At 42.7% G+C, this 23,517-nt stretch overlaps 1 protein-coding gene and 1 long non-coding RNA gene across 5 annotated transcripts; one reads left to right on the forward strand and one right to left on the reverse strand.

The window, feature by feature from the left end:
• The first annotated feature begins 262 nt into the window (after positions 1-262).
• On the forward strand, positions 263-1,541 carry LOC128143997 (uncharacterized). Its single transcript, XR_008235954.1, has 2 exons — positions 263-1,040; positions 1,262-1,541. It is a non-coding gene; the product is annotated as an uncharacterized LOC128143997 (long non-coding RNA).
• A 131-nt stretch (positions 1,542-1,672) lies between these two features.
• MMP23B (matrix metallopeptidase 23B) lies at positions 1,673-23,480 on the reverse strand. 4 transcript variants are annotated; one of them, XM_052792186.1, is made up of 10 exons: positions 17,183-19,573; positions 16,209-16,263; positions 15,278-15,612; positions 11,257-11,402; positions 8,220-8,359; positions 6,828-6,995; positions 4,715-4,879; positions 3,674-3,784; positions 2,548-2,674; positions 1,673-1,869 (listed from the first exon to the last, which is right to left on the reverse strand). In XM_052792186.1, exons 3-10 carry the CDS (start codon positions 15,446-15,448, stop codon positions 1,695-1,697), a joined length of 1,203 nt encoding a protein of 400 aa, XP_052648146.1. In that variant the 5' UTR covers positions 15,449-15,612; positions 16,209-16,263; positions 17,183-19,573; the 3' UTR covers positions 1,673-1,694. The 4 variants fall into 4 exon arrangements, with proteins under 4 accessions (XP_052648146.1, XP_052648149.1, XP_052648147.1 ...); XM_052792189.1 differs by lacking the exons at positions 15,278-15,612; positions 16,209-16,263; positions 17,183-19,573 and adding exons at positions 21,805-21,910; positions 23,316-23,480; XM_052792187.1 differs by lacking the exons at positions 16,209-16,263; positions 17,183-19,573 and adding an exon at positions 21,805-21,910.
• Positions 23,481-23,517: the final 37 nt, after the last annotated feature.

The raw sequence follows: 23,517 nt of genomic DNA on the forward strand, positions 1-23,517 counted from the left end.
TATGCCTGATGTTAGCAAGATTCCTCATAGGTGGAGATCAATAACCCATCGAAAAGCAGGGGTTTTTGCAACATCCCAGTGAGTACAGCAAAGGAGAGCCATTTTGCCATGGCCTGTGCTAAGCTCTAAAGGATTAGAATATGACTGCATATTTTGTATTTCAAGCTGCGCTGTGCATCTTGCACTCTGTGAAATTATTTCCTTCCTAGCTTCCTTGGCATTGTTGCAGCCAGTGTGGAACGTCGCTGGAAGATGTATGTATGTTCCTGACAAAAAGGATTATTCATATAAGTTGGGATAGTTACAGTAAAACAAAGAAAACCTAATGCTGGATTGCAATGGACATTTAATACCGTTATGAGAGATACATGTAACCTCCATTTCTTTTTTGTAAAAGGGCTCTCCCTGAGTAGTGCAACATTGTTTGATTACTGCATCTCAGCTTTTATTTTGTCTCAATTGTCTATGTTTGCATAGAGTGCTTGCCTTTTATGATCCTGAGCTTAATTGTCCATGCAAAGACACATTTTTAAGTTTTATACTATGCTGTGCTCTTAGCTGTGATGGTAAAACTGTCCTAGAACAAGAGGTGAATTTTACTGATGGAGCCTTTCTAATCTAATACAGAGGTCTTCCTAGGCTGCTGACCTATACTGCAGTGTGAGAGTTGCAGTTTTGTTGGTACTTTTAAGTACGAAGAAACTTGTTTCAAGAGGTTAAGAGGACAACTAAAAAAGGATGAACCTAAGACAAAGAGCAATGTAGGCTGCTTTAATACAAGTAAGGGTCTTGCTGAACATAATGAATGTCAGGGGTTCCTAACTCTGCAAATGAATGCTCCACCACTGTAGATGTTTGAGTGCAATAGGCTTTGCCTACCACTACTAATGCTATTTTCCTGTTGGATGTGGCACATTTACCTCATCACTTGGGTGACTGGGGGAGGATAGTGATAGAAATTACCTCATCGTTCTTGAAGGAGTTGAGAGGCTTCTTGATCAGACACCTGAAGGACAAGTTATGAGGAGCTGCTGATGGAGGTAAATAGTCCATTGGGATAAGATTACACAAGTAATAAATACAAACCGCAGGAAAACAGTTGGGGGGAGTAGACATTCTGTGGATACTTGACCTGAACATGTCAAAATGTGGAATGGAGTAATTAGAAAGGGTTTGTTGTGACCCTACATCCTCCTGGCAAGTAAAAGTAATATGAGGTCTTATACTTTTTTTTATACATGCTTCTATTGCTATGCACCAGGATCTAAAAAAATGACAGCAAAACACTTACAGAGTAGAACTGGTCATTTTCCTTCCACAATACCTTTGCCTCCACTGCAACATACCTGAGCCATCAATCCGTTCGTTCATTTGTTTGATGAAGAGTTCTGTTCTTGTTTTTCAGCAGTCCACAGTGATCCACATAGTTTAACTGCAAAATCTGACACTTTTTTTTAAAAAAATTTTTAATTCTCTGTACAGTATACTTGATAAATTCTTTATCATTAAAACTAATGTGGAAAAGTTTTGCATTCCAGTAATCAAGTCTCAGAGTCTTTTTTGCCCAAGGTATGGAAGCAGTTGATTTTAGAAGTTCAGTTGCACTACTGGAGATTAAATATAAAATGCCAAAGAAATGTTTTGAATTTGAAACAGAACTAGCAGTAATTGAAGTGCTCAGTCCAGGGCCCTTGTTAGTGCTTCAGTCTGATTCTCCAGGAATAAGTAGTCAAGATTCTTTCTTTTTTCTTTACTATACAAGTGTAAGTTCCTTCATTAATTGCATTTGCAATGATGCTCATGTGATCTTCATTTAAGGATAAGTAACCTGGATATGAGTATTCCAGAAGCTCCTTATCTTTATACCAGCTGTCATAAGAAAAATAATAGAAATTAAACTACAAAGTGTCTAGTACAATGCAATATGTAAGTTTTGCTGAATAAGTGTACAGCACAGATCGGACTTTAACAAAACAAGGTTAAGTTTTACTATATATTTCAGGTAGACAATGGCAGCTATAACAGGGCACTATCCTGAGTAATTTCAGAGCTTGAATCTTAATGAAAGTTGACAGGAATTTGGATCCTCAGTCTAAACTAACTCATGGACTTCAGCATATCTGTTTTAGATACATCCAGAAATAATGTATTTGTACGTTAGTAAGAGCTAACAAACTATTAATTGAAAAGGGTAAATTGAAGACTAGGTTTTTGCAGCATCTGGGCCAGGGAATTTGACTTGGTGGTAAGAATTATCTTTGTGCTATATATATGAATTGGATTTTATCCTTTTTCAACTCAGCTTGCTCATTTCCGATAGCTCTTTCAGACTAAATGCTTTGCAATGTTATAAACAATATTTGCACACTCCCTTCTCACAGTTAGCCAGCCCCCCTCTTTCTACTCTGAGTGCCAAATAAGACAGTGACACGCTCCAGAAGATAAACTGCGTTCTTATTTATGCTGTTTTGACATCCTTCCTCATCCTTTTTGGTATGTAAGCTGCAAAGTCTCCTAAAGGACTGGAATAAAAGATAGAGCACTTACTAAACTTTGCCTTTTTTATGAATTATCTTCTGTCCACAGCGGAAGGTGACGTTCCTGCCTTCAGAAACAGTCTTGGTTTTTGTCCTTGGCGGGGGCAGAGTAGGGGGGACTGTTGGAAATGGGAATTCTGTCCACCAGAGGTGAGAGAAAGAAATGGCAAAAGTTAGCATATCTCATTATCAAGCTTTAGTCATTCTAAAACTTTCACAGAATTATGTTACCACCTAAGGAACCTTAAAAGTATTAATTTAAAAATGCCTCCTACTGAGCAATTCTTAGATACACACGTAACATTATACATATGCAAAGGTAACAATTTTGTGGCTTGTAGACTGACAGAGAGGGATAAAAAAAAATCACCTTGCCTGTTTCATATATATGGAAGAGTATACATTCTGTATATGAACAGTCCCCTAGAATATATGGATTTGTAATTACCTGACTGCATCTTTGCATTAGTCTGATCTCAAAAAGACCTCTGTACTGGAGAAGGAGGTACTAGTTATACCATACATCATCTTAAGGTCAGTAAGTATTTATCTGAAGCTTAATTCCACAGCTGCAGTAACTTGACCTGATCCTCCATTAGTCCCTTATCTGGATTCATAAAGCTGAGAGACTAGACAAGGTGATTAACATACTTTATCTCCTTTTCTTCAGAGCAGCTCAAGTCCAGCTGTGTTTGAGATGTCATTTGTCTTGTTTATGTCCCACCACTGCATCAGGAAGTGTACTGCATCTCTTATCCCTGAATTTAACACATCAGCATCTCAATTCCTCAGTTGGGTCCAAAAGGGAAGCAGTCTGAGGCACACACAGTAGTTGTGTTTTCAGAGACTCCCTATCATTGGTACAGTTAACTAGAGAAGAACGGGACAGTTTAAGGTTCTAGTCCACAAATGTTTACACATCAAAGCTGCTTCCTATTTCCAAGCCTTGATCTTGGCTCAGATATGTAAGATGCCATCTCCGCTGTGCTTCTCATTAGAGCTGGATGGGGCTAGTCATTTGCATCCACTGATCTCTAGTGTGGAATTAAGATCCTGCCTATCCCTGCAGCAAACTCTGCTTAACTTCCTCCCTCTGTGCAAACCCCATGAAGAATCCCAGAAGAAAAGTTAGATACCATAGCAGAAGTCACAGGTGGATGGACAGTGCTTTTTCATCAACTTCCTGCGTTTCTCGCAGAAACCTTTTTGTGCCCATGATGGGCACATAAATAATCTGTCTTTACATCCTGAAACAGGAGGAGACAAGACGTTAGAGGGATTGGGGTAGACTGTTCTTTCTGGGAATCAAATTGACATTTTGCCTAAATCAGATTGTTCAATGTAAATGGTAGAGCTGGGATAGGAAAGAATCTAAAACAGGAGTAAATAACTAACTAGAGCAGGGTACCATTATTATGTGAGCAGTGGACTAGATACCGAGCTACTTTCATGCAGTAGCATCAGTGATTCAAGCGAGTTGCTATTTGTAAGTCCTACGCCAGCTCACGTTTGAAGAGTAGCAGGCAAATGTGTCGGAGCTTGAGAGAATCTTGCCACAGCCTGTTTGGTTTGCGGAGAGCTTTGTCATGTATTAATACATCTGAGTCCAGCCAAAAGAGTAATTAACAGTTGTTTGCCTTCCCCCCTCCTTTGCATGTGAGCTTTTCCTTTGGGCACCTGATGCTTGCGGATGTATAAGTGCAAGTCAGGGCTCTCCACGGCTAAAACTGACCTTTTATTCTTGTATAAGCCACAGTCTAAAAGGCCCAAAGAGTCAATGCCCAGAGCTGGTTGCTGGGCTGGGACATAACGAGCAAGGCACATGAGAACACAGACAGTGCCTGTGCTGGAGCTCTCAGAGCAGTCTGAGGACAGAGTGGACTGACCCCTCCGAAACCTTTTCTCAGAACTGCCATCTGGGGAGGTGGGAACACGGCCCTCCAGCCTCCCGTCTATCACGTTTGAAGCTAGTAGTGCTGGAAACAGACAATGCTACACCTCCTTTTAGCTCTACTTTGCATAAAAAGGAGTAAGATCCCTCCTACTCACTGGCTTACAGCCTCGTCCTGCCAAATGATGAGGGTCTAACACCGTAAGAGCTCCACAGGATCCAACTGACACTTCAGGCAAACCTTCTTTACACAGAGGAGCCCAGAGCACAGCCTTGCCTTCCTTACCGTAAAGTCTGTGAATTCCCCAAACTTCATCTTGAGAGATGGTCTTTTTCCCAGTCAAAGTGGCATTGATGTGCATGAGGGCGTTGGGATTCAGGGAGTGCATGAGTCCTAAGGCATGTCCTATTTCATGAGCTGCTACATGTACCAGATCTGTAAGCCAAACACCTGGAAGAGAAACAGAAAAACAGCTGGCACTGTGTGGTGAAGTACATTTGCTAATCCTGGTGTAAAACCAGAGGACATATTTTAGCACTAGGACAGTATGGTCTTATCAAAGGTTGCCCCAGTTTCATCTTCTCTGTAGCTGCTTGGGTGCAAATAGATGAGCCAATTATTTCCACATGCTTCTAATTTGAAACAGCAGGACACAGAGCAGCACTGCCAGACTACAGGAAAACTGCTCTGAGCGCACAATGTTTGAAATGAATGCAAGTGCCCTGCGTAATACTTACTTACTCTTGACAGCTTTCTGCTAACTTTGTTCCCACAGCCCTGAGCTGTAACTGGAAATGGCTGTTTGGGAATGAGATGGCTAGCTGGAATATTCCAGTCTGAAAGAGCCTCCGATTGACCTCTGCATCCCCCATAGCCTGGAGTTTCTGCGTATCATCTCAAAGCCTGCTTCCAGCAGAGATGGATTTTAACTGAAAGATGACTCACAAGAGGTGTTATTACCAACACCTATCTTGATACCTTGCACAATTACAGGCCACAAGAATCTCACACAATTCCTGTGTTAAACCCAAGTGCTTATGGAAAGAAAGGATCTGAAAGGGGTAGCTTGTACGTGTGCTTAATTCATCAGTACATTAACTAGGAATGCCTAGTGGGTGGATTTTTTTTGGATGATCTTAAAGAATTCTGCTAAATCTCTCTGACGTGACTTGGAAGAACAATGATTTCGTTCTACTTTGTTCCCATCCTTCTTTATGCCAATAAAGAAGGCTAATTTAGCTTTGGAAAGAGAAGCAATCATTGCGAACAAGTATTAAATGGCTCAGCCTTACACTGGCCTTCTGAAGTCAGAAGTGTTATTATTGTTTCACAAAGGTGACTGAATTGTATGCAAATCAACTGCATGACTGTCTCCATAGAAAAGACTGGAGTTACACTGCCATAATAGAGTCAGTGGCAGAACTGGCACTCAGGACACTGATTTATTGCATAATCTTAGTAAAACTTCACTAAGAATCAAGTTTTGCAAGTGTCTATGCTTGTTTCAACAGCTGCTTGCAGAAAAACGCAGGTTAGAAAAACACATTGTTCCCTGATAACTCTGTAACTTCAAGGCATAGGCTTGTTACCAAACTCTCTTGATTTTTATTCTCCCTGACAAACATTGCCATTTGATATAGTTAGCAGACTTTAGAAGTTTGATGGAGAAGGGCATCTTTTCAAAGCTGAGTATTTCACAAAATTTAATCTGACCAGTTTTTTCTTAATACACACTGACATTCTTGCTTTAAAAATCATCTCCCTCCGGTCTTTGTCCCTAGATGTTATCTGTTGCTGTGCTTTGGAAAACAAGGATAGGAAAAGTGCTTCTATGTCACCTAAAATCTCCTCTCCTCTCTTTTTATTTGGTGAAAAGCAGAATATCTTACTTTTTTTGAAAGTACTGAGTTGGTCATACGATATGAACCGAATTTGCTAGTCAGGGACCATCTGCTTTTAATTAAAAGTTGGTTTTGATATCACTTAAAAAAAAAAAAAAACAAGAAAAAAACCCCACCAAGGTGCAAGCAACACAGACATTTTTAGGTGCCCACAAACCCAAAAAACCTAAAATGTAAAGAGCCATGCCAGCAAGTTGAAGTAATATAACATGGACCTTCTCAGAGATGCACCTGCCTGGGCAGAAGCCAGATGTAATAATTGAGTATGTGGCCAAACTAGTAAGTCCACTGAAATATTCAGAAAGAAACGGCACTGCCACCAAACACTGTCCCTTACAGCAGTTCGGTCGCATGACAGCAAGACCAACAGCTTCCAAAACTAGAGAAAATCACAACCATTTCTGTTTTCTCTTCCCCATACTAGGTAAACCCCAGAACAAGGACTAAAATACAAGTCCTACAGGCATTAATCATGCACTCCCGGAGACACGTGTTACCTTTTTTCCAGCTGAACCGGGTATTCCCCAATATCCAATATTCATGGTCATCAAAATGGATTTCCCCGTTGGGTGGGAAGAAGGCATGGGCAAGTTCCCCTGTTGTTCCATCAAAGCAGTGGTGAATAAGAGACTCCAGGCAGTCTGTGTGATTGATAGAGTAGAAGCCTGTGAAAAAAGCAGCAGATTTAGTGTATCTAGCAGGGTAAGGCCATCCAGGACACAGACAGCTGTAAACTTGTGGTTTACCAAAAAAAAAAAAACCAAAAAAAAAAAAACCCAAAAATCTTTTATGGTATCCCACATATTTTCCAACCTACAGAGCCACAAAAGGAAAAATAAATGCAAAGCAATTGTCAGGAACGATGGCTGTGGTACAAACTATACTCAGCCCTGTGATGACCCTGGATTTAGAGCTGTTTCCAACAGACCCAAATGAGTCTACTTTTCAGAAAGGAATGCTGAGCTCTTTTTGCAACAATCACATGGAAATTTTTCTTTATTTTGGAGAGAAGTTGGACAGTGAAGTGATAACCCCAGGATGTAATTGTTCCATTTTAAATGTAAATACGCAGATAGCCTTAGAGTCATAGCTGCTTGCTGTCTTTTTGCTAGCACCATGACAGCATCGCAGCATAGCCTGCATCCAATGGAACTGGGCCACTTGGAGCTCACATGTGGTAGCAGGACAGACCCCTGGGAAGGCATATGGTGTGCCCGAAAGTAGCGTCATGCAACACGAGAGCGAAGAGCACGTTGCGAAACAATGGTAAATCTGCTGGTTATCTCAATATTGCTGCCATCTGTACAGGAAATAATTCTTTCACACAGACCATAAATCCCAGGAAGAATTTACATCTGGGGTTGAGCAGATAATGCCTCAGAATTAACATTTTTCTAGGCCTGAGAAACTTGGGAAGTATAGCGGTACAGGGGCAGAAGGAAGGGGAGGGGAGGGAGGATAGAGAAAAGATGGTGCTTCAACGGGATCAGCAAAAGGGAGACTAAAACCATAAACACGCTGGAATCCGTCACCTGCTCTGTGTGACCTTGGATATGTCATTTCAATATTCAGTTTCCCCATCTGTGGAATAGAGCTAATCCTGTCCCAGTGGCAGATTTTGAGTGTTAATTCTTGTCAAATACCTAAAGCTTCCCAACTGCAAGATTCACAGAAAGTGTTAATTATGATATTAAGATCTCTTTAGAGCAACTAAAAGTAGATTCTGTACCTGACTAAAGGCAAACGATGCCCCAGTTCCTTGTCCAAGCGGCCCTGCTATGTCCACACAGCAGAGGAGGACTATCTCCTGCCTCCAAATTCCACAAGTCCCTTGTGGAGTTAATGTGCACAAGAGTGTTCCGTCAGCCCAGGAGCCTGTGCAGGCTTACCTATTTTCAAGTCACTCGCTACGTGGCGTGGCACTTCTCTGAAGCTGAATGGTGAAACTTCACTCCACATTCGGAACGCAGCCGCTAGTCCCTTGCGTGTGTCCCTGGCGTTTATGAGGTTTCTTGGAAAGGACAGGATTCTGTAGGAACACAAAACAACTTCAGGAAAATGGTATTCCCTTCTCAAACACCAGCTGAAGGCTCTCAAGGTTGCATCAGACAATCAAGTATTTCCACTCACTCTAATAGATTCAAAACAGGAGTAGCTTGAACTGGATATTAAGAATATTTAATAACAACCCCACAGGAACTAATATATTACAATATTACAATATATTTACAATCACATGTTCCGGACTACAACTTTTGTCCCTCCTCAAGCACATCATTTTAGACAAGGTTCTCTTGGAAAACTGTTCTTATCCTAACATCTCCCAGTCTGTTGTGCAGTGTTGCTAGAAGAGGAAACAACTGCATTTCAGCAGCAGACTAGGTAACTCCTATTCATAACACTTAGGCTACAATGTATGTGCACACACTGAATTATAACACTCGGGCAGAACTTTTGAAAGGGTTCCAAAGGATATCAAAAGTTTGACAGTAAAACAAGTTATTTCCTTTGAAAAAAAAAAATCTCATCGCTTGGGAGACTCGAGAGCGCTTTTTGCTTAGGCCACAGGTACAGATACAGCTGAACGGTGAGAAAGCGACTGGTGCAGGATGGCAGAACCATGGAAATGGATAGATGGCTCCTAGAAACTTACCTTGTCCCAAAAGAAGATCTGCATTCAGGAAATTGCCTGAAGTGTAGCAATTGGGAAAAGCTGTGTATATTCTGCTATCCCCTCTGGTTGTTTTTTAGCTATGCTGTTTATGTTCTCCCTTCGTCCCAGCACATCCTAAAGGGAGCAGAAGGTTTCGTATCAAGCCAGGCTGTTAATGAACGTGAACCTGGACAATTAAGACTATCATGAGGCTTAGCCTGTTTGGGATAAGCGTAAAGGGAGATACGTTCTCTGCTCAGTGTGAAGGAGTCGGGTTCGTGCCACCCACTCATTCTTTGCTGGGCTTACAGGCAGAACCCCTGCTGTCCATCGGGAAGTAAACGTGTAGTGATCAGCACCGCAGCATCACCCACGAACAACGCAACAACCACCACCGCACATCGAGCAAATAAGGCCAGCGACAGTAACGACGACAATTCTGTGTAACCGATGGCATTACAGCTACCTAGAGAACAGAGGTAACTGCAGCATCAGCCACACCTTGCAAATTATCTTCCCGGCCTGCATTTGGGGACCTTGAGCTACTCTCCCTCCTGCTTCTGTGGAGAAGAAAGGGGTTAGCGCAGAGCTTTCGGACAGATGCAGCTGCTGCCATCCTGCCCACCCCACTCGCCCTCCTCACTCCTTACCTCCGCTGCCTCAGGCAAATCCACTGCAAACAAAGCTCAAAATGCCTTCCTTTCCTGTTTGTTGGTGACAGAAAACTCTCCCACCCTTTACAATCACAGTCTGCTCGAGTTTTGCAAAGCTAGAGTGTGAGAGAGACCCTCACAGCTCCGTAACGATGTCCTCAGCCCAATGCCAAGAAAAAGCTGCAACACGTATTGCTGCTGCCGGAGGCCGCTTGCAAGTGTTTTCAGAAATCCAGTGTGACCTGCCATTCAAGCCACTGCAGTTTAACAGTTAGTGACTGCAGCTCTCAAGAGGTCAGGTTTGGGGCTTGCTCTGTACTTTAAAGTCAGGAGCGGCTGGAGTTAGCAGCCACATTAAAAGGACCTTTGTTATCTCATAAGACATTGAAAAAACCTGGTTTGGCTGCTGTGTCTCCAGGAAGGTGCAGACTCTCAGCCAGGAGTGAACAACAGGCCTTTCTTCAGTCAAACCTCCAGGACTCCTGCTAGTCTGAGGTTTCCCGTGACAGTCTGATTCCACCTGCCAGTGCTCATCTTATGAAACTGTTTCCAAGGGGATTCCCTGAACCTTGTTCTGTCTGAGCTCATCTTAGCTCTCCTGAAAAACATTCAGCAATGCCATTAATATTTTCCCAGAGAGAAAAAGCATCTTTTCAGGATGCTGCCACCACAGCCCATCGCTCTGGATGGTTTCAGGGGCTGTTCAGCCACTGCTAAAGTAAGGAAGAGAGCTGCTCCAAGGCTAAACACCAAACAGGAGCGACATTGCCTTATGCCAGCAGTAGCAGTAAAGACAGACAGACAGCAACAAGAAACAGTTCAGTGTGAAAATCCATAGGATTCCATCAACTTTGGCTCTGAACAGCCTGCTTGTTGAAAGTAATACTAGCGCTGCACATTTACATAGCTCCATCCTATCAAAACCAGACCACTCTATAGCTGTATGGTACTGCTGGCATGCTGCTGATTCTGAGCAGCGGTAAACCCAGCTGGAAATCAGTAATCTAGACAGCCACTTCTCCTTGGCAGAAACATCTGAAAATATTAGGGTTAACATTCACTCACCCTAGAATTGCCAAGGGCTTTTTATTATTTATTCGTTAGTAATCTAAGAGTTGGCATCCTTTCCCAAAGACAACAGGGAGAAAGAGATTCCTAAAAGCACTCAGCACTAACAGAGCTCTGTCCTCCTGAAATCACAGAACCTTTCAACAGCTATTTCCCTCAGTGATGATTTAGGTTCATACAGAACTCTTTTAAAAATACCAAGCATGACAGAGTTAGTATTCAATTCACTACCTTCTGAAGGAAGTCCCTAGTTCTGGATCTGAAGCCTGACTCTGCCCCAAACAGTTAGTTTTACTATAAGTAGCCTCAGCACGCAGCCATACGTGCTACTAGCTTCTAATGCAGCGACGATGCTTTGCATGTTCCATAGCTGACATGAGAGGCGTAGCGTTTGCAAAAACACTTCCTATTTTAGAGCAGCTTTAGCAGCTATCCATTCATTAGCAATTAGATTAACAATGTTCATATAGTAAATATCTATACCCATGGCAGGAAAAACTCAGACCCCGGTGTCAGAAAAGGCTAACTCTTAGGGCTAATGCAAGTCCGTACTTGTATGTCAAGTTGAAGTGGTCCCATTTCAAGTGTCCTGGTGTGATCGTATATCGTTTTCTCCTTGCTGGAGGCCGAGGTGGGAAAGCTGGACTGTGCAAAGCAGAGACACTCACTCCATGAAGACCAGGTGATGTGGCATCTTCCTTAAAAGATAAAACAGGAGGTTGAAAGAGATGGGAGAGGCTGCAGGATTGAACAGTGTAAAAGAAAAACTACAAGGTATGGGGCACGTGGAGGCTGGGGAGCACAACTGGTACTCCCTTATGGGCGTCCAGGAGACAAGACTAGCACGTCAGCTAGTCAGTGTTTTGCAAAGCATGCCTGTTCCGAGCGTGCTGAACAAAACCAAGACAGAGCAAAAGAGGGGCTACGCTGTGAGGAGTTCTTGGGGCATGTCTTAGATCAGACGTACGAGGAAAGGAAGAGAGCAGCACTCCTCAACACCGCATCACAGAGGATCAGTGCTGTAGGCTCCCTTGAGCTGCTGCATGATTCCAGAATAGGGCACTGGCAGCCGCTCCGCTCTCCTCTTGGAATGTGGCACAGATGGAGCAGAAATGAGGCCTCAGTAGGCTTCTGGCCACAGTGAGTGCTGCAGCTCTTCCTGGAAAGTTTTCATTTCCTTTTCACTTTGCTATTGCTCTTCAGCCTCACCACAGAAGAAATAAAATACTGGACAAATGAGTAAAACAGGCAACCCTTTGTGCAGAGCGCTCTTTATAAAGCTGCATTGTGGATCTGAAATGCCTTCAAAGTAAATAGGAGCCCTGGAAACCCTGGAGTGCTTTTAAAGCCATCATACAGTAAAAGACATCATATTTCGTGACACGTCTGACTCAAACTATAAAAGCCTTTCAGTCCTGAGTAGTGGAGGTAAAAGAATGGGACCCAACACGGTTCTCTGGAAGTCCACCCGCTCTGCTTCCCCTTTTCAGGATTAAGACACTGAATATCTCTGGGTCATCTTTGCTCCAGAGGCACCAAAACACTTACTAAGCGATATGTATAGTGGCAACGTTATAAAAGCTGCACCAGTACAAGGCTGTTCAGCCTCATAGCACATTCTATAGAAAGCAAGAGCTGTCTTCATTACAGTCATGGAAGAGCTGAGGCTCTGAGAGTCAAAACAGCATATCGCTGGTCTCACAGCAAGCCAACAGCAAGAAAAGACAAGAAGCCTGAAGCAAGAGCTGCCAGATACTGCCCAAATCACTAGCACCTCTCCTTAACTACAGCTAGTCATGACTGGTAACAGGCTGAGGGACTCTATCCTAGGAAACCAGTCTCTTTTTGCTCAGTTCTGTGAACCATACTAGCTTCTATCTTGTTCTGATCTCAGTATCTTTCTTTCCTGCAAGGAGAGCCTTTTAGTCTTTCTTCCAGCTCAGCTGTGGGTCTGTCTCACAATTCGGAATCGGCATAGTCTTTGAACGTTAAGGAATTGCAAGGGCCATAGAACATCACCTATGAGACAGATGTTAACTAACACCTTGCCTTCGAAGTTGCAAGCTTTTGGCAGGGTATTTGATGACATTTCTGGGAGCCTTCAGATGCCAATTTGCTCATGAAAGAACACACGGGATCACTTTTCCCTTTTAACCTTTGTCACTTTGCTGTATTAAGGGATCTGGTTGATGAACCCATACTTTGTGGCTTGCTCAGCTCAAGGCCTAGCCCCTTCTTCACTAAGGCACATGTGATGCGAGTACCCTGGCTGTTGTCCCTCTCCCTTCACCTCCAGTGGCTTTTGCCTCTGATTCTACTCCGAGAATGCCATTTTCCCTTGATATGAAAGGAAAATTTTGCATCCTTTTGAGCAGCACAGACAAGGTGGAGGATCAGCCAACCTGTGTGTCAACGATGTGTTGGAGCTGTAAGAGAAGCCTGGAGAAGATTAGCTCATAATTACAGATTAATAAGATATTTTCCCTTTTTTTTTGCAGTTCTTTCAAGTAGGGTAGAATTAAGACAAATCCTTTCTGCCTTTGTTGTTTTCTCTACGATCCCTTGCCAGTATTGGGGCTGATTACACATTCATTCTGGCATCAGTCAGGAATAGCACAGGATTGCTAGTACTGTGAATTCTCAGTCAGTCTATGGGCTCTGACTCAGGAGACCTGATAACTTGTGATGGGATGAGGCAAGGTATTAACGCTCTTCAGTAGCTGTCTATCCTTGTGATCGACGCTCCTGCTCCTTAGCAAAGCCAGCAGAACACGCAGTGCATTTGCTTTCTAGCATCTGTAATTCACAGCCCAACCAGTGCCATTTCCAGTTTATGAGAACACGCTGAGCTGTAAGCTGCATAGGCTGAGTAACAGACACTGCCCATTCTGCATCCTCTGCCACTGGGCTATTAAATGACACCAGGGCGAAATCCTGAGGCTCTTCTTAAAGCCCCCTGGGTATCAGCAGAGGAAAATGAGAGAGTCAGAAACAAACTGGCTTCTCCTTCTACAAGGAAAACTCCTGCAGCCCCGTGGGAGAAAAATTCTTGTCTTCTCTACAGCCATTGAGCTTAAAACCCTAAGGCCACAAGTGCTGAACAAGCAAAGGGGGACAAAAAAAAAAAAAAAAAAAGAAAAAAGAAAAAAAAGAAAAAAATCTGTCCCTACTGAGCTTATCCTCAAAATACAAAAGAAAGTAAGGGTGACTCAGGCCCAACAGCAATCACTGAAACTTGTATCTGACCTAGCCACTAGATCAAGAAAGGTGCAGAGCATTGAGTTCTCTTGCTCAAACATTCTGCTCAGTCTTTGTTCTACTCCAGTCTTTGTTCTACCTACCACTGCTGCAACAGGATGCTTTTAATTAAGAATGTGTTGCAAAATGAATCAGGGAAGGGTGGGGTACCACACATAGGCTGTAGCTCAGATGTAGGATTCTGACAGAAATGGAATGACCTAGTTAAAAATTTCACAGTATAATTTGGATCAAAGGTCCTGTCTGGATGCCAAATAACCAAGACTATGGGAATACTCAGAACTGGAGAAGAGGTCAGCTGCTGCCAGGAGGAAACCCATTCGACTGTGGGTTAAGGTCTGAAACATTCAAAAAGCTTGGGAGGTACTAGAAGGACAGGTGTTTCAATTCTCTCTCTCAACAACTACAACAGACACCAACACATATAAAGGCAGACACTGGCCAACATCCCTGCTCTACATTATTCGCCCTGTGCAGTCAGACCCCCATTAATTGACTTCATTGAGTTGTAATGAACATAATTCATTCCCCTCTCTCTCCTAGTCATGCAGCTCCCCTCTCATAAACTAAACAGTAACAGAACTCTGTGACTTAGTACCAATTAATAAGAGCCCTGAGCATGTGATGCAAACAAGGGGTGTTATTGCCAGGATCTTCATAAACACGAAGAGCAGGAAAGGATGCGAGCGCCTAGAGAAGACTGGGTTTTTTATAAAATTAAAAGCTAAAATTAAGTTAAAAGCAAAAATCGAGATCAGCTTCTGAGACTCCCAGAGCCTTGCAAGAGTTCCACCTGAATATCGATCTGTCCCAGCATATCTTGCTAGTGGATGGACCTTGAAAGAGAGTTAATACCAGCTAATAGTTTCTGTAGGTCCAGCATTAACTCCCAGTTTAGATCCTACACCACGAGCCCTGCCTCTGGAGTTTCTAGGAAAGCTCAGCTGCTATGGAAGTCAGAATATGTGCATGCCACATCATACCAGGCTGGGAAAGCAGAGGTACTCAAGAAGAATAGCCAAAGCTCCAAGGGAAAACAACCCAAATCTTTTGTGCATTCACTGTTTGGTTGTCTGCAAGCTGCATACACATCTCTAATAATCTGATTCTACTTGGATGCGTAATTACCTTTTAGGATCCTTTGCAAAAAGGGACTCAAACAGCCATAAACAGATCTTGTTACTTTAACAGTTATTTATATATAGTTTAGATTGCTTCCTGAATGTATCCGTCTTCTGAAAAGAATACACATGCACATATATTTGATATCCCCACTCCCCTTTCAAGCATTTGAGAATTAGATCCTTTCTCCTACCTGACTTTTCTGAACTGCAGCTCCAGCTGGATCTCCCACAATAGCCAGCAAAGCCACCACAGGGAATATGCATAAAAATCCCACAATGGTTCTACAGCTATTGCTCTTTTTCTTGTCAACTGAGAGGAAGCTCTTCCTTCTGTTTGCACAAAGTTGCTCTACTTGATCCATGTCGTTCTTTAATACTTTTTAGAGGGAGATGCAACAGACACTAAGACATTCTCTTCACAGAATGCATTGGTAATCCTTTTGCTCACAGTTGCATTTGGAGTATTTCTGAGCAGCCCTGCAGTCACTGCCAAAGTTGTGCAGAACCACTAGAGTTTCAAAAAGCTCTAAAAAAATAAAATAAAAAAAAAAAATGTAGACTTTACATTAAGCCTGTTTCCAATGTGCCAAAGATTCTCTTAGCCTCTGCCAAGTGGTATCATATTACCGCAGCTGAAAGTTGGGCTGGCGGAGGAAAAGCAGCAGTGAAACAAGCTGGGATGGACATGAACTCTTTTAACTGTATAATCAACAGAGGACAAATCTGCAGTTGTCAGCTTTATGTAATGAAAAAAATTGGGGGAGGGGGCAGAAAAAGGAATCCAGAAGCCAGCATCATGCCCTTGGAATGTTTCATTAGGGATGCTTAACACTAGAAGAGCTGTCATTTGTCAAGGGCTGTCTTCAGGAGCAGAATGAAAAATGAGATGCTGTGAGAGAGCAGGCAGGGCTTCTCTGCTTAGGAAATTCTGGTCAGGGAGTTTACAAACTCAGAGAAAAGTAAACATCAACTCCTTCTTCCATGAAACTTGGCAACTGACCTGCAAATTTCTTGTGTACTTGAGAGCTACCCAGTCAGGGGTTATCATGCTGAGAAAGACAAGTATTTTCAGAATCATACTGATTTGGGGTACCTCAGCTTGAGCACATCAGAAAGACTGACCTGGAGAAGTGGTCAGTTTGTCCGAAGCTGTTAGGTTCTTTAAGGCATCTCCAGGCTGCAGACAAGAAGTCAATTCAGGACTTTTTGAAAAAGCTTACTCAGAAATTCTCAGGTTTTCAGAAATAGCTGCACTTTTCCGCCTGGTCACTAAGTGCTAGATACTCAGTGCTCCTGAGGTGGGGTGTCCTTGGCTAAACAGTTCTGACCAGAGAGAGGAAAAGGAACTGTGCAATCTCCTAGATTCCCAAGCAAATGGCAGGGAGGCAGTAGTTCTGTTGCCAGCTAGTATAAAACATTCCTAGGGGATATCCGAAGCATTTGAAAGGTTTCAGAAACTTCTTGCACTTTTAATAATGAAAAATGGTTTCATTCGAATTTTTTTCCCTAGTTCATAATCAAGCTTGCAACATTTTATAAGTTTCATGTATTTTGAGACTAAACCTGGCCTGGAGCTTTTAAACAACTCAGAATAAGGATGACCAATGAGTTTGTGTACAATTTCATGAAAATTTTCTTTTTCAATTTTCACCAAGCTCCCCCCCTGGAGAAAAAACGTACTTTCTGCAGAGAGTGGACAAAGTGCAGCAGTTGTTCAGATACCAGGAGAAGGATAGAATAAGGAGTAACGTGGAAGGAAGTTATGGATAGAATTATAAAGGAAAGCTGGAACTAGGAGGAAGAGAAAGAGCAGAAAGCAACGGTACTGGGCTCTAACTCCTGTGGACCAAAGCAGTCAACTGCAGCAGTCTGAGATATTGGCTCATCTCAGCTGTAAGCTGCAACTTTCTAGGGATAGTTACACCTCTTCCCCAGTAGCACAGCTGGCAGAATGAAACATGCCTGTGCGTGAGCACTCCGAAAAAGAGCTTTTTTCGGAGCTCCAAAGAGTGGTGCAAATGCACCTCCGTTTGTGGTCTGAGCTGTAGACCATAGCATGAAGTGAGAAACTGGTAACAACACACTCCTAAACTTACCAGTGTCTCGAGTCCCCTGAACAAGTTTCTGTCAGAGTCTGTAGACGAGAACACATCTGCAGAAAGACTGACTGCGAAGGGAGTCTTGAAGTAAAAACCTGCCTTGGAATGGGGCTCAAAAACTTCAGCCAAGAGCTCTTCTCCAGTAAAGCAGTACCAGCTTGAAAGAAAAATACTGCCAGCAAACACAGTGCTGGAAGAACATTGAGTTTCAGTCATGGAACTGCCTAACGGCATTAAGTGCATCCACCTTTCATACGGCTAGTAAAAGTCAGCAGCGTTTGAAAATATTTTAACTTATGCACTATTGCATATGCCCTCTCTTCTCGCCAGAGCGTCTGAGCATCTTACAGTCTCCCAGAGCATTTGATCTCACATCAGTCTTGAAGGTAAGGCAGTGCTGTTATCTACACCTTACAGCTTAAGGCCCATAGTACTGTGCAGGAGAAAAGACTTGCCTGAGGTCAAGCACGGAATCTGGCAGAGCAGGAACGTGAAATCTTCCAAGAACCCAGTTAGCGCCTTACTGTTTCTGAAGATGACTACATGAACCTGAGTTTTAAAGCATAGACTGAGAACTCACACAACCACATAGCCTGAGGGAACTAAGAACTTCCTTCGTCCCAATATAAAGAAAGTAAAAGATTTTGTAAAGTGTATCTCGGCTCAGACCCCTCCCCTTGCCCAAAGTTAGTACCTAGAGCTTTAGAGAAAGCGCATTCTTGAGGACCTCATTGTTTCCAAATACTTCTTCACACAGCTACTAAAGGTTAGCACAGCCAAGGCTTTTTCCATGAGTTACTGAAGCATTCTGAATGGGGAAAGAGACCGTACTGTATATTAGCCATTTATCTTCTTGCACCACGTGTGGTGGGTGAATGGGAATCTTTAGCTGCAGAGATGATTTGTGACCTCTGAGACATTTAGGATCCTGCTTCCCTGTCAAGGTAGCAAGCAGGTTATACCTTGATGGATCAGAAGGGAGAGAATATGGTAGGAATGCACTGTGCCCATCCACATAAAAATTCAGTGCCTGTGCGTCCAACTTTACCAAACCACTGGCTGCAGAATGCTTTCAAAACTTTTAAAATTTAAGCCAAGTATTTGCTCAGAAACCAGCTCAGCAGTAAGGCCAAGACAAACCTCAGTTATTATAGCAATGAGAGTCAGATGAAGAAAGCTGTTATGCTGAGGTATTCAGAACTTACAGATGCAACTTGCGGAGCTAAGGGAGACACATGAACTTAATGCTGTGCACACTAACAATGCTTCTGATAAAGTCACTGTGCATCTGGATTCTTTGGTGCACAAGCTCTGGCCAGAATCCTCAGAGTCGCTGCTGGTAAAAAGCAAAATTTCAGGTTTATACTTAGTTCATTAATACGGTCATTGTTAAATTTCAAGCACAGCTCTCTTCTGTAGATATTTTAAGGATTATCAGGACCAGAGTGCACATCTGTTGACATTTCATCCGTGTTCTCTGCCCTGGGTTAAGAGTATCACGGCTTTCCCAAGAGAGACTTGTACTTAAAGGACTCTCAGATGCAGCCATCGGTGGCCTCAAATCTACAGCACTTGTCAGAATTTAAGCCTCTTTCAGATGCTTCAGACAACTCCCCAGACTCCCTTCTGGGAGCCAGTGTTGCCCTGTGCCAAGGGCAAGAAGTTAGTCAGAACTCTGACTAAGTTTTATCTCTGTCTTTTCCAACAGCTGAAAATACTCTCCATGCTTTATCAGGCAGCCTGAGCCCCTGCAAGGACTGCTTTTACACAAGTGCAGAGAACTGCTGCTGTGACTTTGGAGTTCCGATGAATTTTAGAGGTCTCAGGTTCTCAAGTGCAGATATTTGGTTTGGACTACAGGCGTGAGTTGTCATCCTGACTATATTTGAACAGAAAAACATTCCTGGCTTTGGTTTCTGCACAGTGTCTAAAAGCAATGGAACACATTACACTTTGAGGGAATCCATATGGTGTAATGGGGAATAGGAAAGGAAGGCAGGGTACAGAACTGACCTTGCTTTGTCTTCATGCTGTTAGCAGCAGTGACCAGGACCTGGATATCATTTGCGGGGAGCTGGGATTTTCTAAGCAAACAGTCGGGGATGCATATCCCGAGATGTCTGCATGCAATAAATGTCACATGAAAAAGCAGGCTCTAAACAGCTGTCAGAAGGGAATGAATGTTGCATAAAACCTACAGTGGTCAACTAGAGACTACAGAGAACATAAAGGATTGTATCATTTGCACAACACAATACACTTTCCTTGTTAAATCACCTCGGTCTTGCTGTGCTCTTTTCAATCTTAACTGCTGAAATGTTTAGTTTAAAGCGGGGCTGCTGTATAACACGCAACATATGGCTACATTCCCAAGGGCAAGTTTTAGCTCAAAGATAAATACTTCCTCACTTCCACAGATTATTCTTAGCATTTCTCTCCTCCCCTTTATTGTTAACATTAAATGTTACTTTCAGCACTATTTCTAAATGGTTCTCTCTGCTACATTTGCCACATTTAAGAGGAAAGGTAGCCCTGGTGCAGCAGGCTGGGAAGCACACTGGCACCGCTTCATTCAAGTCCCCAAACGACGCAAGAACCATCTATTACAACATACCTATACTCATGCTAAGAGGGGCTACACAGAGAACAACTATTAGTGCTACAACTGCAGCTGTCAGACTATCCAAAATGAATCTCACCTCTCATGAAACCTCCTATTTATTCACGGATTCAGTGCTTATTATTCAGCATTGCAACAAACTGCTCCGAATAGCTTCCCCTGTCGTGAACTGGGAGTTCTACGTGGAGGTGGGGAAGACAGGGAAAGGAGAAGGATCTAACATCTGACTCGAGGCATGAGCATCAGCGTTTCATCCCTAGGGCACCAGTCCAAATCCAGACCACAGGCAGGGGAGGGGGAGTGCACACAGCTGAATGTGATTTACCACATATTGGCTCCTTGGTGGCCCATGTGAAAAGAATTAGCAAATCCTCATATAGCTCTTATTTTAAAAAGCACTTATATATTTATCCCTTCATCTCACAACTTGGGGGGAAAAAACCAACCCGACATTCTTGCATGGTTCCTGTGGGAACGGCAGTTAAAAATTGTACTTTTTCCATGGGTCACGGACTAAAAAGGAGCATATCTGCTGTAGCAGGGAGCAACATTCCCCAGGGAGGGGGAGAAGAAGAATGTTCTTTAGTCCCCAAGCATTCTCCCACTTTCTATCATGCAGCCCCTCGTGATCAGCATCTGCTGATGTTCCTAGAAAAATCCATGGTCTGCTGAATAGCAAATGAGCTGAAAACAAGGGCTTCATCCAGCTGGCAAAGAAAACGGAATATTTTGCTTAACTGTCAATTTGGAGCTGCAGCTCACAAAAGTGCCTGTACTGGCCTGACCTTCTGTTACCAAAGAGACACGGTCTTGACTCTAGTCAGAAGCTCAGCAGTCCAGGCATGGCCACGTAGCGAGTAGAATTTCAGGAATGAAGCGAGGGAGAGATTTTTCTTAATACACAGATAATAAAGCGCATCCATAACAGAGTAAGAATTGCTTCCCTGGGCGGGGATATTTTTGCTGTTGCTGTTTGGTGGGCTGTATTAATAATCTGTAATTCTTTGTGGATGGACAATCCTCCTGAAATCCTGGGAGCAGAATGGACTAGTGGGAACATAATCAAAGGAGAGATTGGTTCTTTTCCTGACTCTGCCTTTTGACAAGCAATCTCCCTCCTTCTACTCCCTCAGGCTCATGCTGTCTGTAAAACGTGGAGTTTTTGCCTCACTTTGAAAGGAAGTGCCTTAGAAACCCTAGTTCTGAGTATGAGATGAGCTGCCGTCTTATATTTAGTTTTACACCAGAAAGACTCAGCAGGATCTTTCCCTTTCAAAACCATTGCTGTACATTGCTGCAAGGTACAGAGCTGCATTTCAGGAGATGACAGAAGCCCCAGTGAAATCAAGGAGGTCCCCAGCAAATTTGCGGAAGACCTGTCAGTCTCGTTCATGGGAGACCAACTGGTAATAAGCATCAAGCAGAAAGTTACTCACTATCCACACTGATTAACTAATGACAATATTTATCTTTTGTCTTTAAAGGAGCATTTGCCTACTGCTCTGATGCCTCCTTACCTCTCTTCAGCCCTTGCTGTTCCTATATCCAGCAAGAATACCAATGAGTAGCAAAAGGAGAAAGGGGAGGAACATCTTCCCCCACCTTGCCCCCTCCTTTCCTCTCTCATAAGCTCTAGCTAAATTTAATGCAGCTCCTAATCTCAGTCCAGGCTCTTGGCTCTTTTCCCGCTTACTACAGTTATCTTTTTCTTCTCATACTTCAGATTCAAGCCTGGATTAGAGCAGAGAAACTCTTTTGCAGGCTGAGAGTACAGACCAGATTACACATGAACTAGATGATGAACTAGCAAGTACGCAAAGCTAACTGTTTCACCCAGCGTGGCTCTCAGTTCGCCACAAGTCACACTCTGATCCTGGCCCTCCACGTAAGCAGGCTTATCAGGAAAGGTAAAACAGCAGAACCCTCTTCACCGCTCCAAAGCCTCAGACTCCCATGGAGCTGAGCCTGTCATGGGGGACAAAGCTTGCCAAAACCATACCTGGCACATATGGGCATCTGCTTGCCTTCTGTTATCTCTTGTTCCTGTGGCTCCACTGACCATCCTGTTTCTTCTCTGTTGTGGTGCAGCAATTCCCTTCTTCTTACTAGGAAAATGAAAGGGTCAAAATGGTGCTTAACAGCTCAACTCTTGCTCCTCAAAACCAACCGCAGCAGGAACAGGGAAGTGAAAGAATATACTCCCAACCTGAACACTATGTTTACAAACCATTTCTGTAGTTCTTAAGCGGGTATATTAAGCTGTGCAAAATTCCACCTCTAGTTTGGCCATACAATGAATTTCAGATATGGAAACAAAATCAGATCTTGAAATGGAACTTGTATTTTAAAAAATTAAAACATAAAATTGAGGGGAGCTCTTCTTTCCCTACAAAATCTCTTTTCATTAGCCGGGGGGGGGGGGGGATCATCTCCATTTTCTGCAACAGCTGCACAGCTTGGAAGTCAAAGGCTGCAGTATTCCTACAATTTTTTTCCTTTAGGGAGAATAAACACTTGGAAGCCTCTCTTCATTTAGTATCCAAAGAAATTATTAAAAAAAAAAAAAGAAGCAGATGCTCCCTGTTGTTTTTCCCTGAATCAACTGACACCTTAGGCGTAAGAAATGAGAATAACGCAACAGATATTGAACAGTTTGCCACATCTGTCCCCTCTTCCCCAAGTGGCAGCACACATATAGATTTAACACACATGATGAAGTATCAATCAGTTTTACCTTCAGTAAACTGCTTTTGGATTTGATGTAGAGGGCTGTGAAAGAACTACATTTCAAAAAAAACACTTAACATGGGGTTGTGGTAATGTATAGTCTGGAAAATTATTGACTTGCACCAAATAGTAGTTAAAGCAGCTCTTAACATTATACAGGCGGCTCAGTCTTGTACTTTTTGAAAATAGCCTTTGCACAGTACTTTTCTACTGCTGCCCTACCACAATATAGCAAACATTTTGGGGAAATGCCTGGTTTATTCCAAAGGAATTTACACTAACATGAACTAGGAAATACGTAAATGGGTATCTGCACCTCTGATTTTTACCAAAGCTGATTCTGAAATTCAGCTTTAGTTATTTGGGTGTTAAATCTAACTCAACCAAATAATTTACAGGTTAAATCTGATTCATTTTCAATAGCTCAAAAAAATCCACTGAAACTGTAACAGCCCCAAGTGAGTATTTTGACAAAGATTATCTATAGGAGTCAGAAGTTGTGACATAAGACTTTCTCACAACATCAAGGGATTATGAAGAAGTAATAAGTATTCCTGTAACTACCATATATATTCCACAAAGTTAAAAATTTCTTTAAAAGATTTGCCACCTCTTTGCTAATGAACAAAGATAGTAGAGGAACACAATACTTTTGTTGTTTTAAATATTGCTTGCAATATGTAACAAACAGTATGCTTATGTATAATTGTGTCATTAAAGATATACACCACACACGCAAACATGTACATATACATACACACACTCACGGCACACTAGCCCTACAGGTTGCCACTTCCACCAACAATTACTTTACAGGATGGACTCAGTGGATAATATTTCTTCAGTCAGACAGTTGGAAAACACAATACAGCTGGATCCGTATTTCAGCTACTGTTTGTACATTCATTTTAATGCTCAGGAAAATATATATTTTATTTTATTAAGTTTTGCTGCAAAACAAAGAAACAAAAATGAAATCCCTTTT

Source organism: Harpia harpyja, chromosome 7, assembly GCF_026419915.1.
Source record: "Harpia harpyja isolate bHarHar1 chromosome 7, bHarHar1 primary haplotype, whole genome shotgun sequence".
NCBI classification, from domain to species: Eukaryota; Metazoa; Chordata; class Aves; order Accipitriformes; family Accipitridae; genus Harpia; species Harpia harpyja.

What these genes read in the sequence shown, in the direction of transcription:
- MMP23B (XM_052792187.1), bottom strand. Translation starts at nt 15,448, where the DNA reads ATGGATCAAGTAGAGCAACTTTGTGCAAACAGAAGGAAGAGCTTCCTC. An exon ending in CTGCAGTTCAGAAAAGTCAG is followed by an intron (nt 11,403 to 15,277) that starts GTAGGAGAAAGG and finishes TTATCTTTTAAG; the next exon opens with GAAGATGCCACATCACCTGG. An exon ending in CACCTGTGACTTCTGCTATG is followed by an intron (nt 2,675 to 3,673) that starts GTATCTAACTTT and finishes TCTGGTGGACAG; the next exon opens with AATTCCCATTTCCAACAGTC.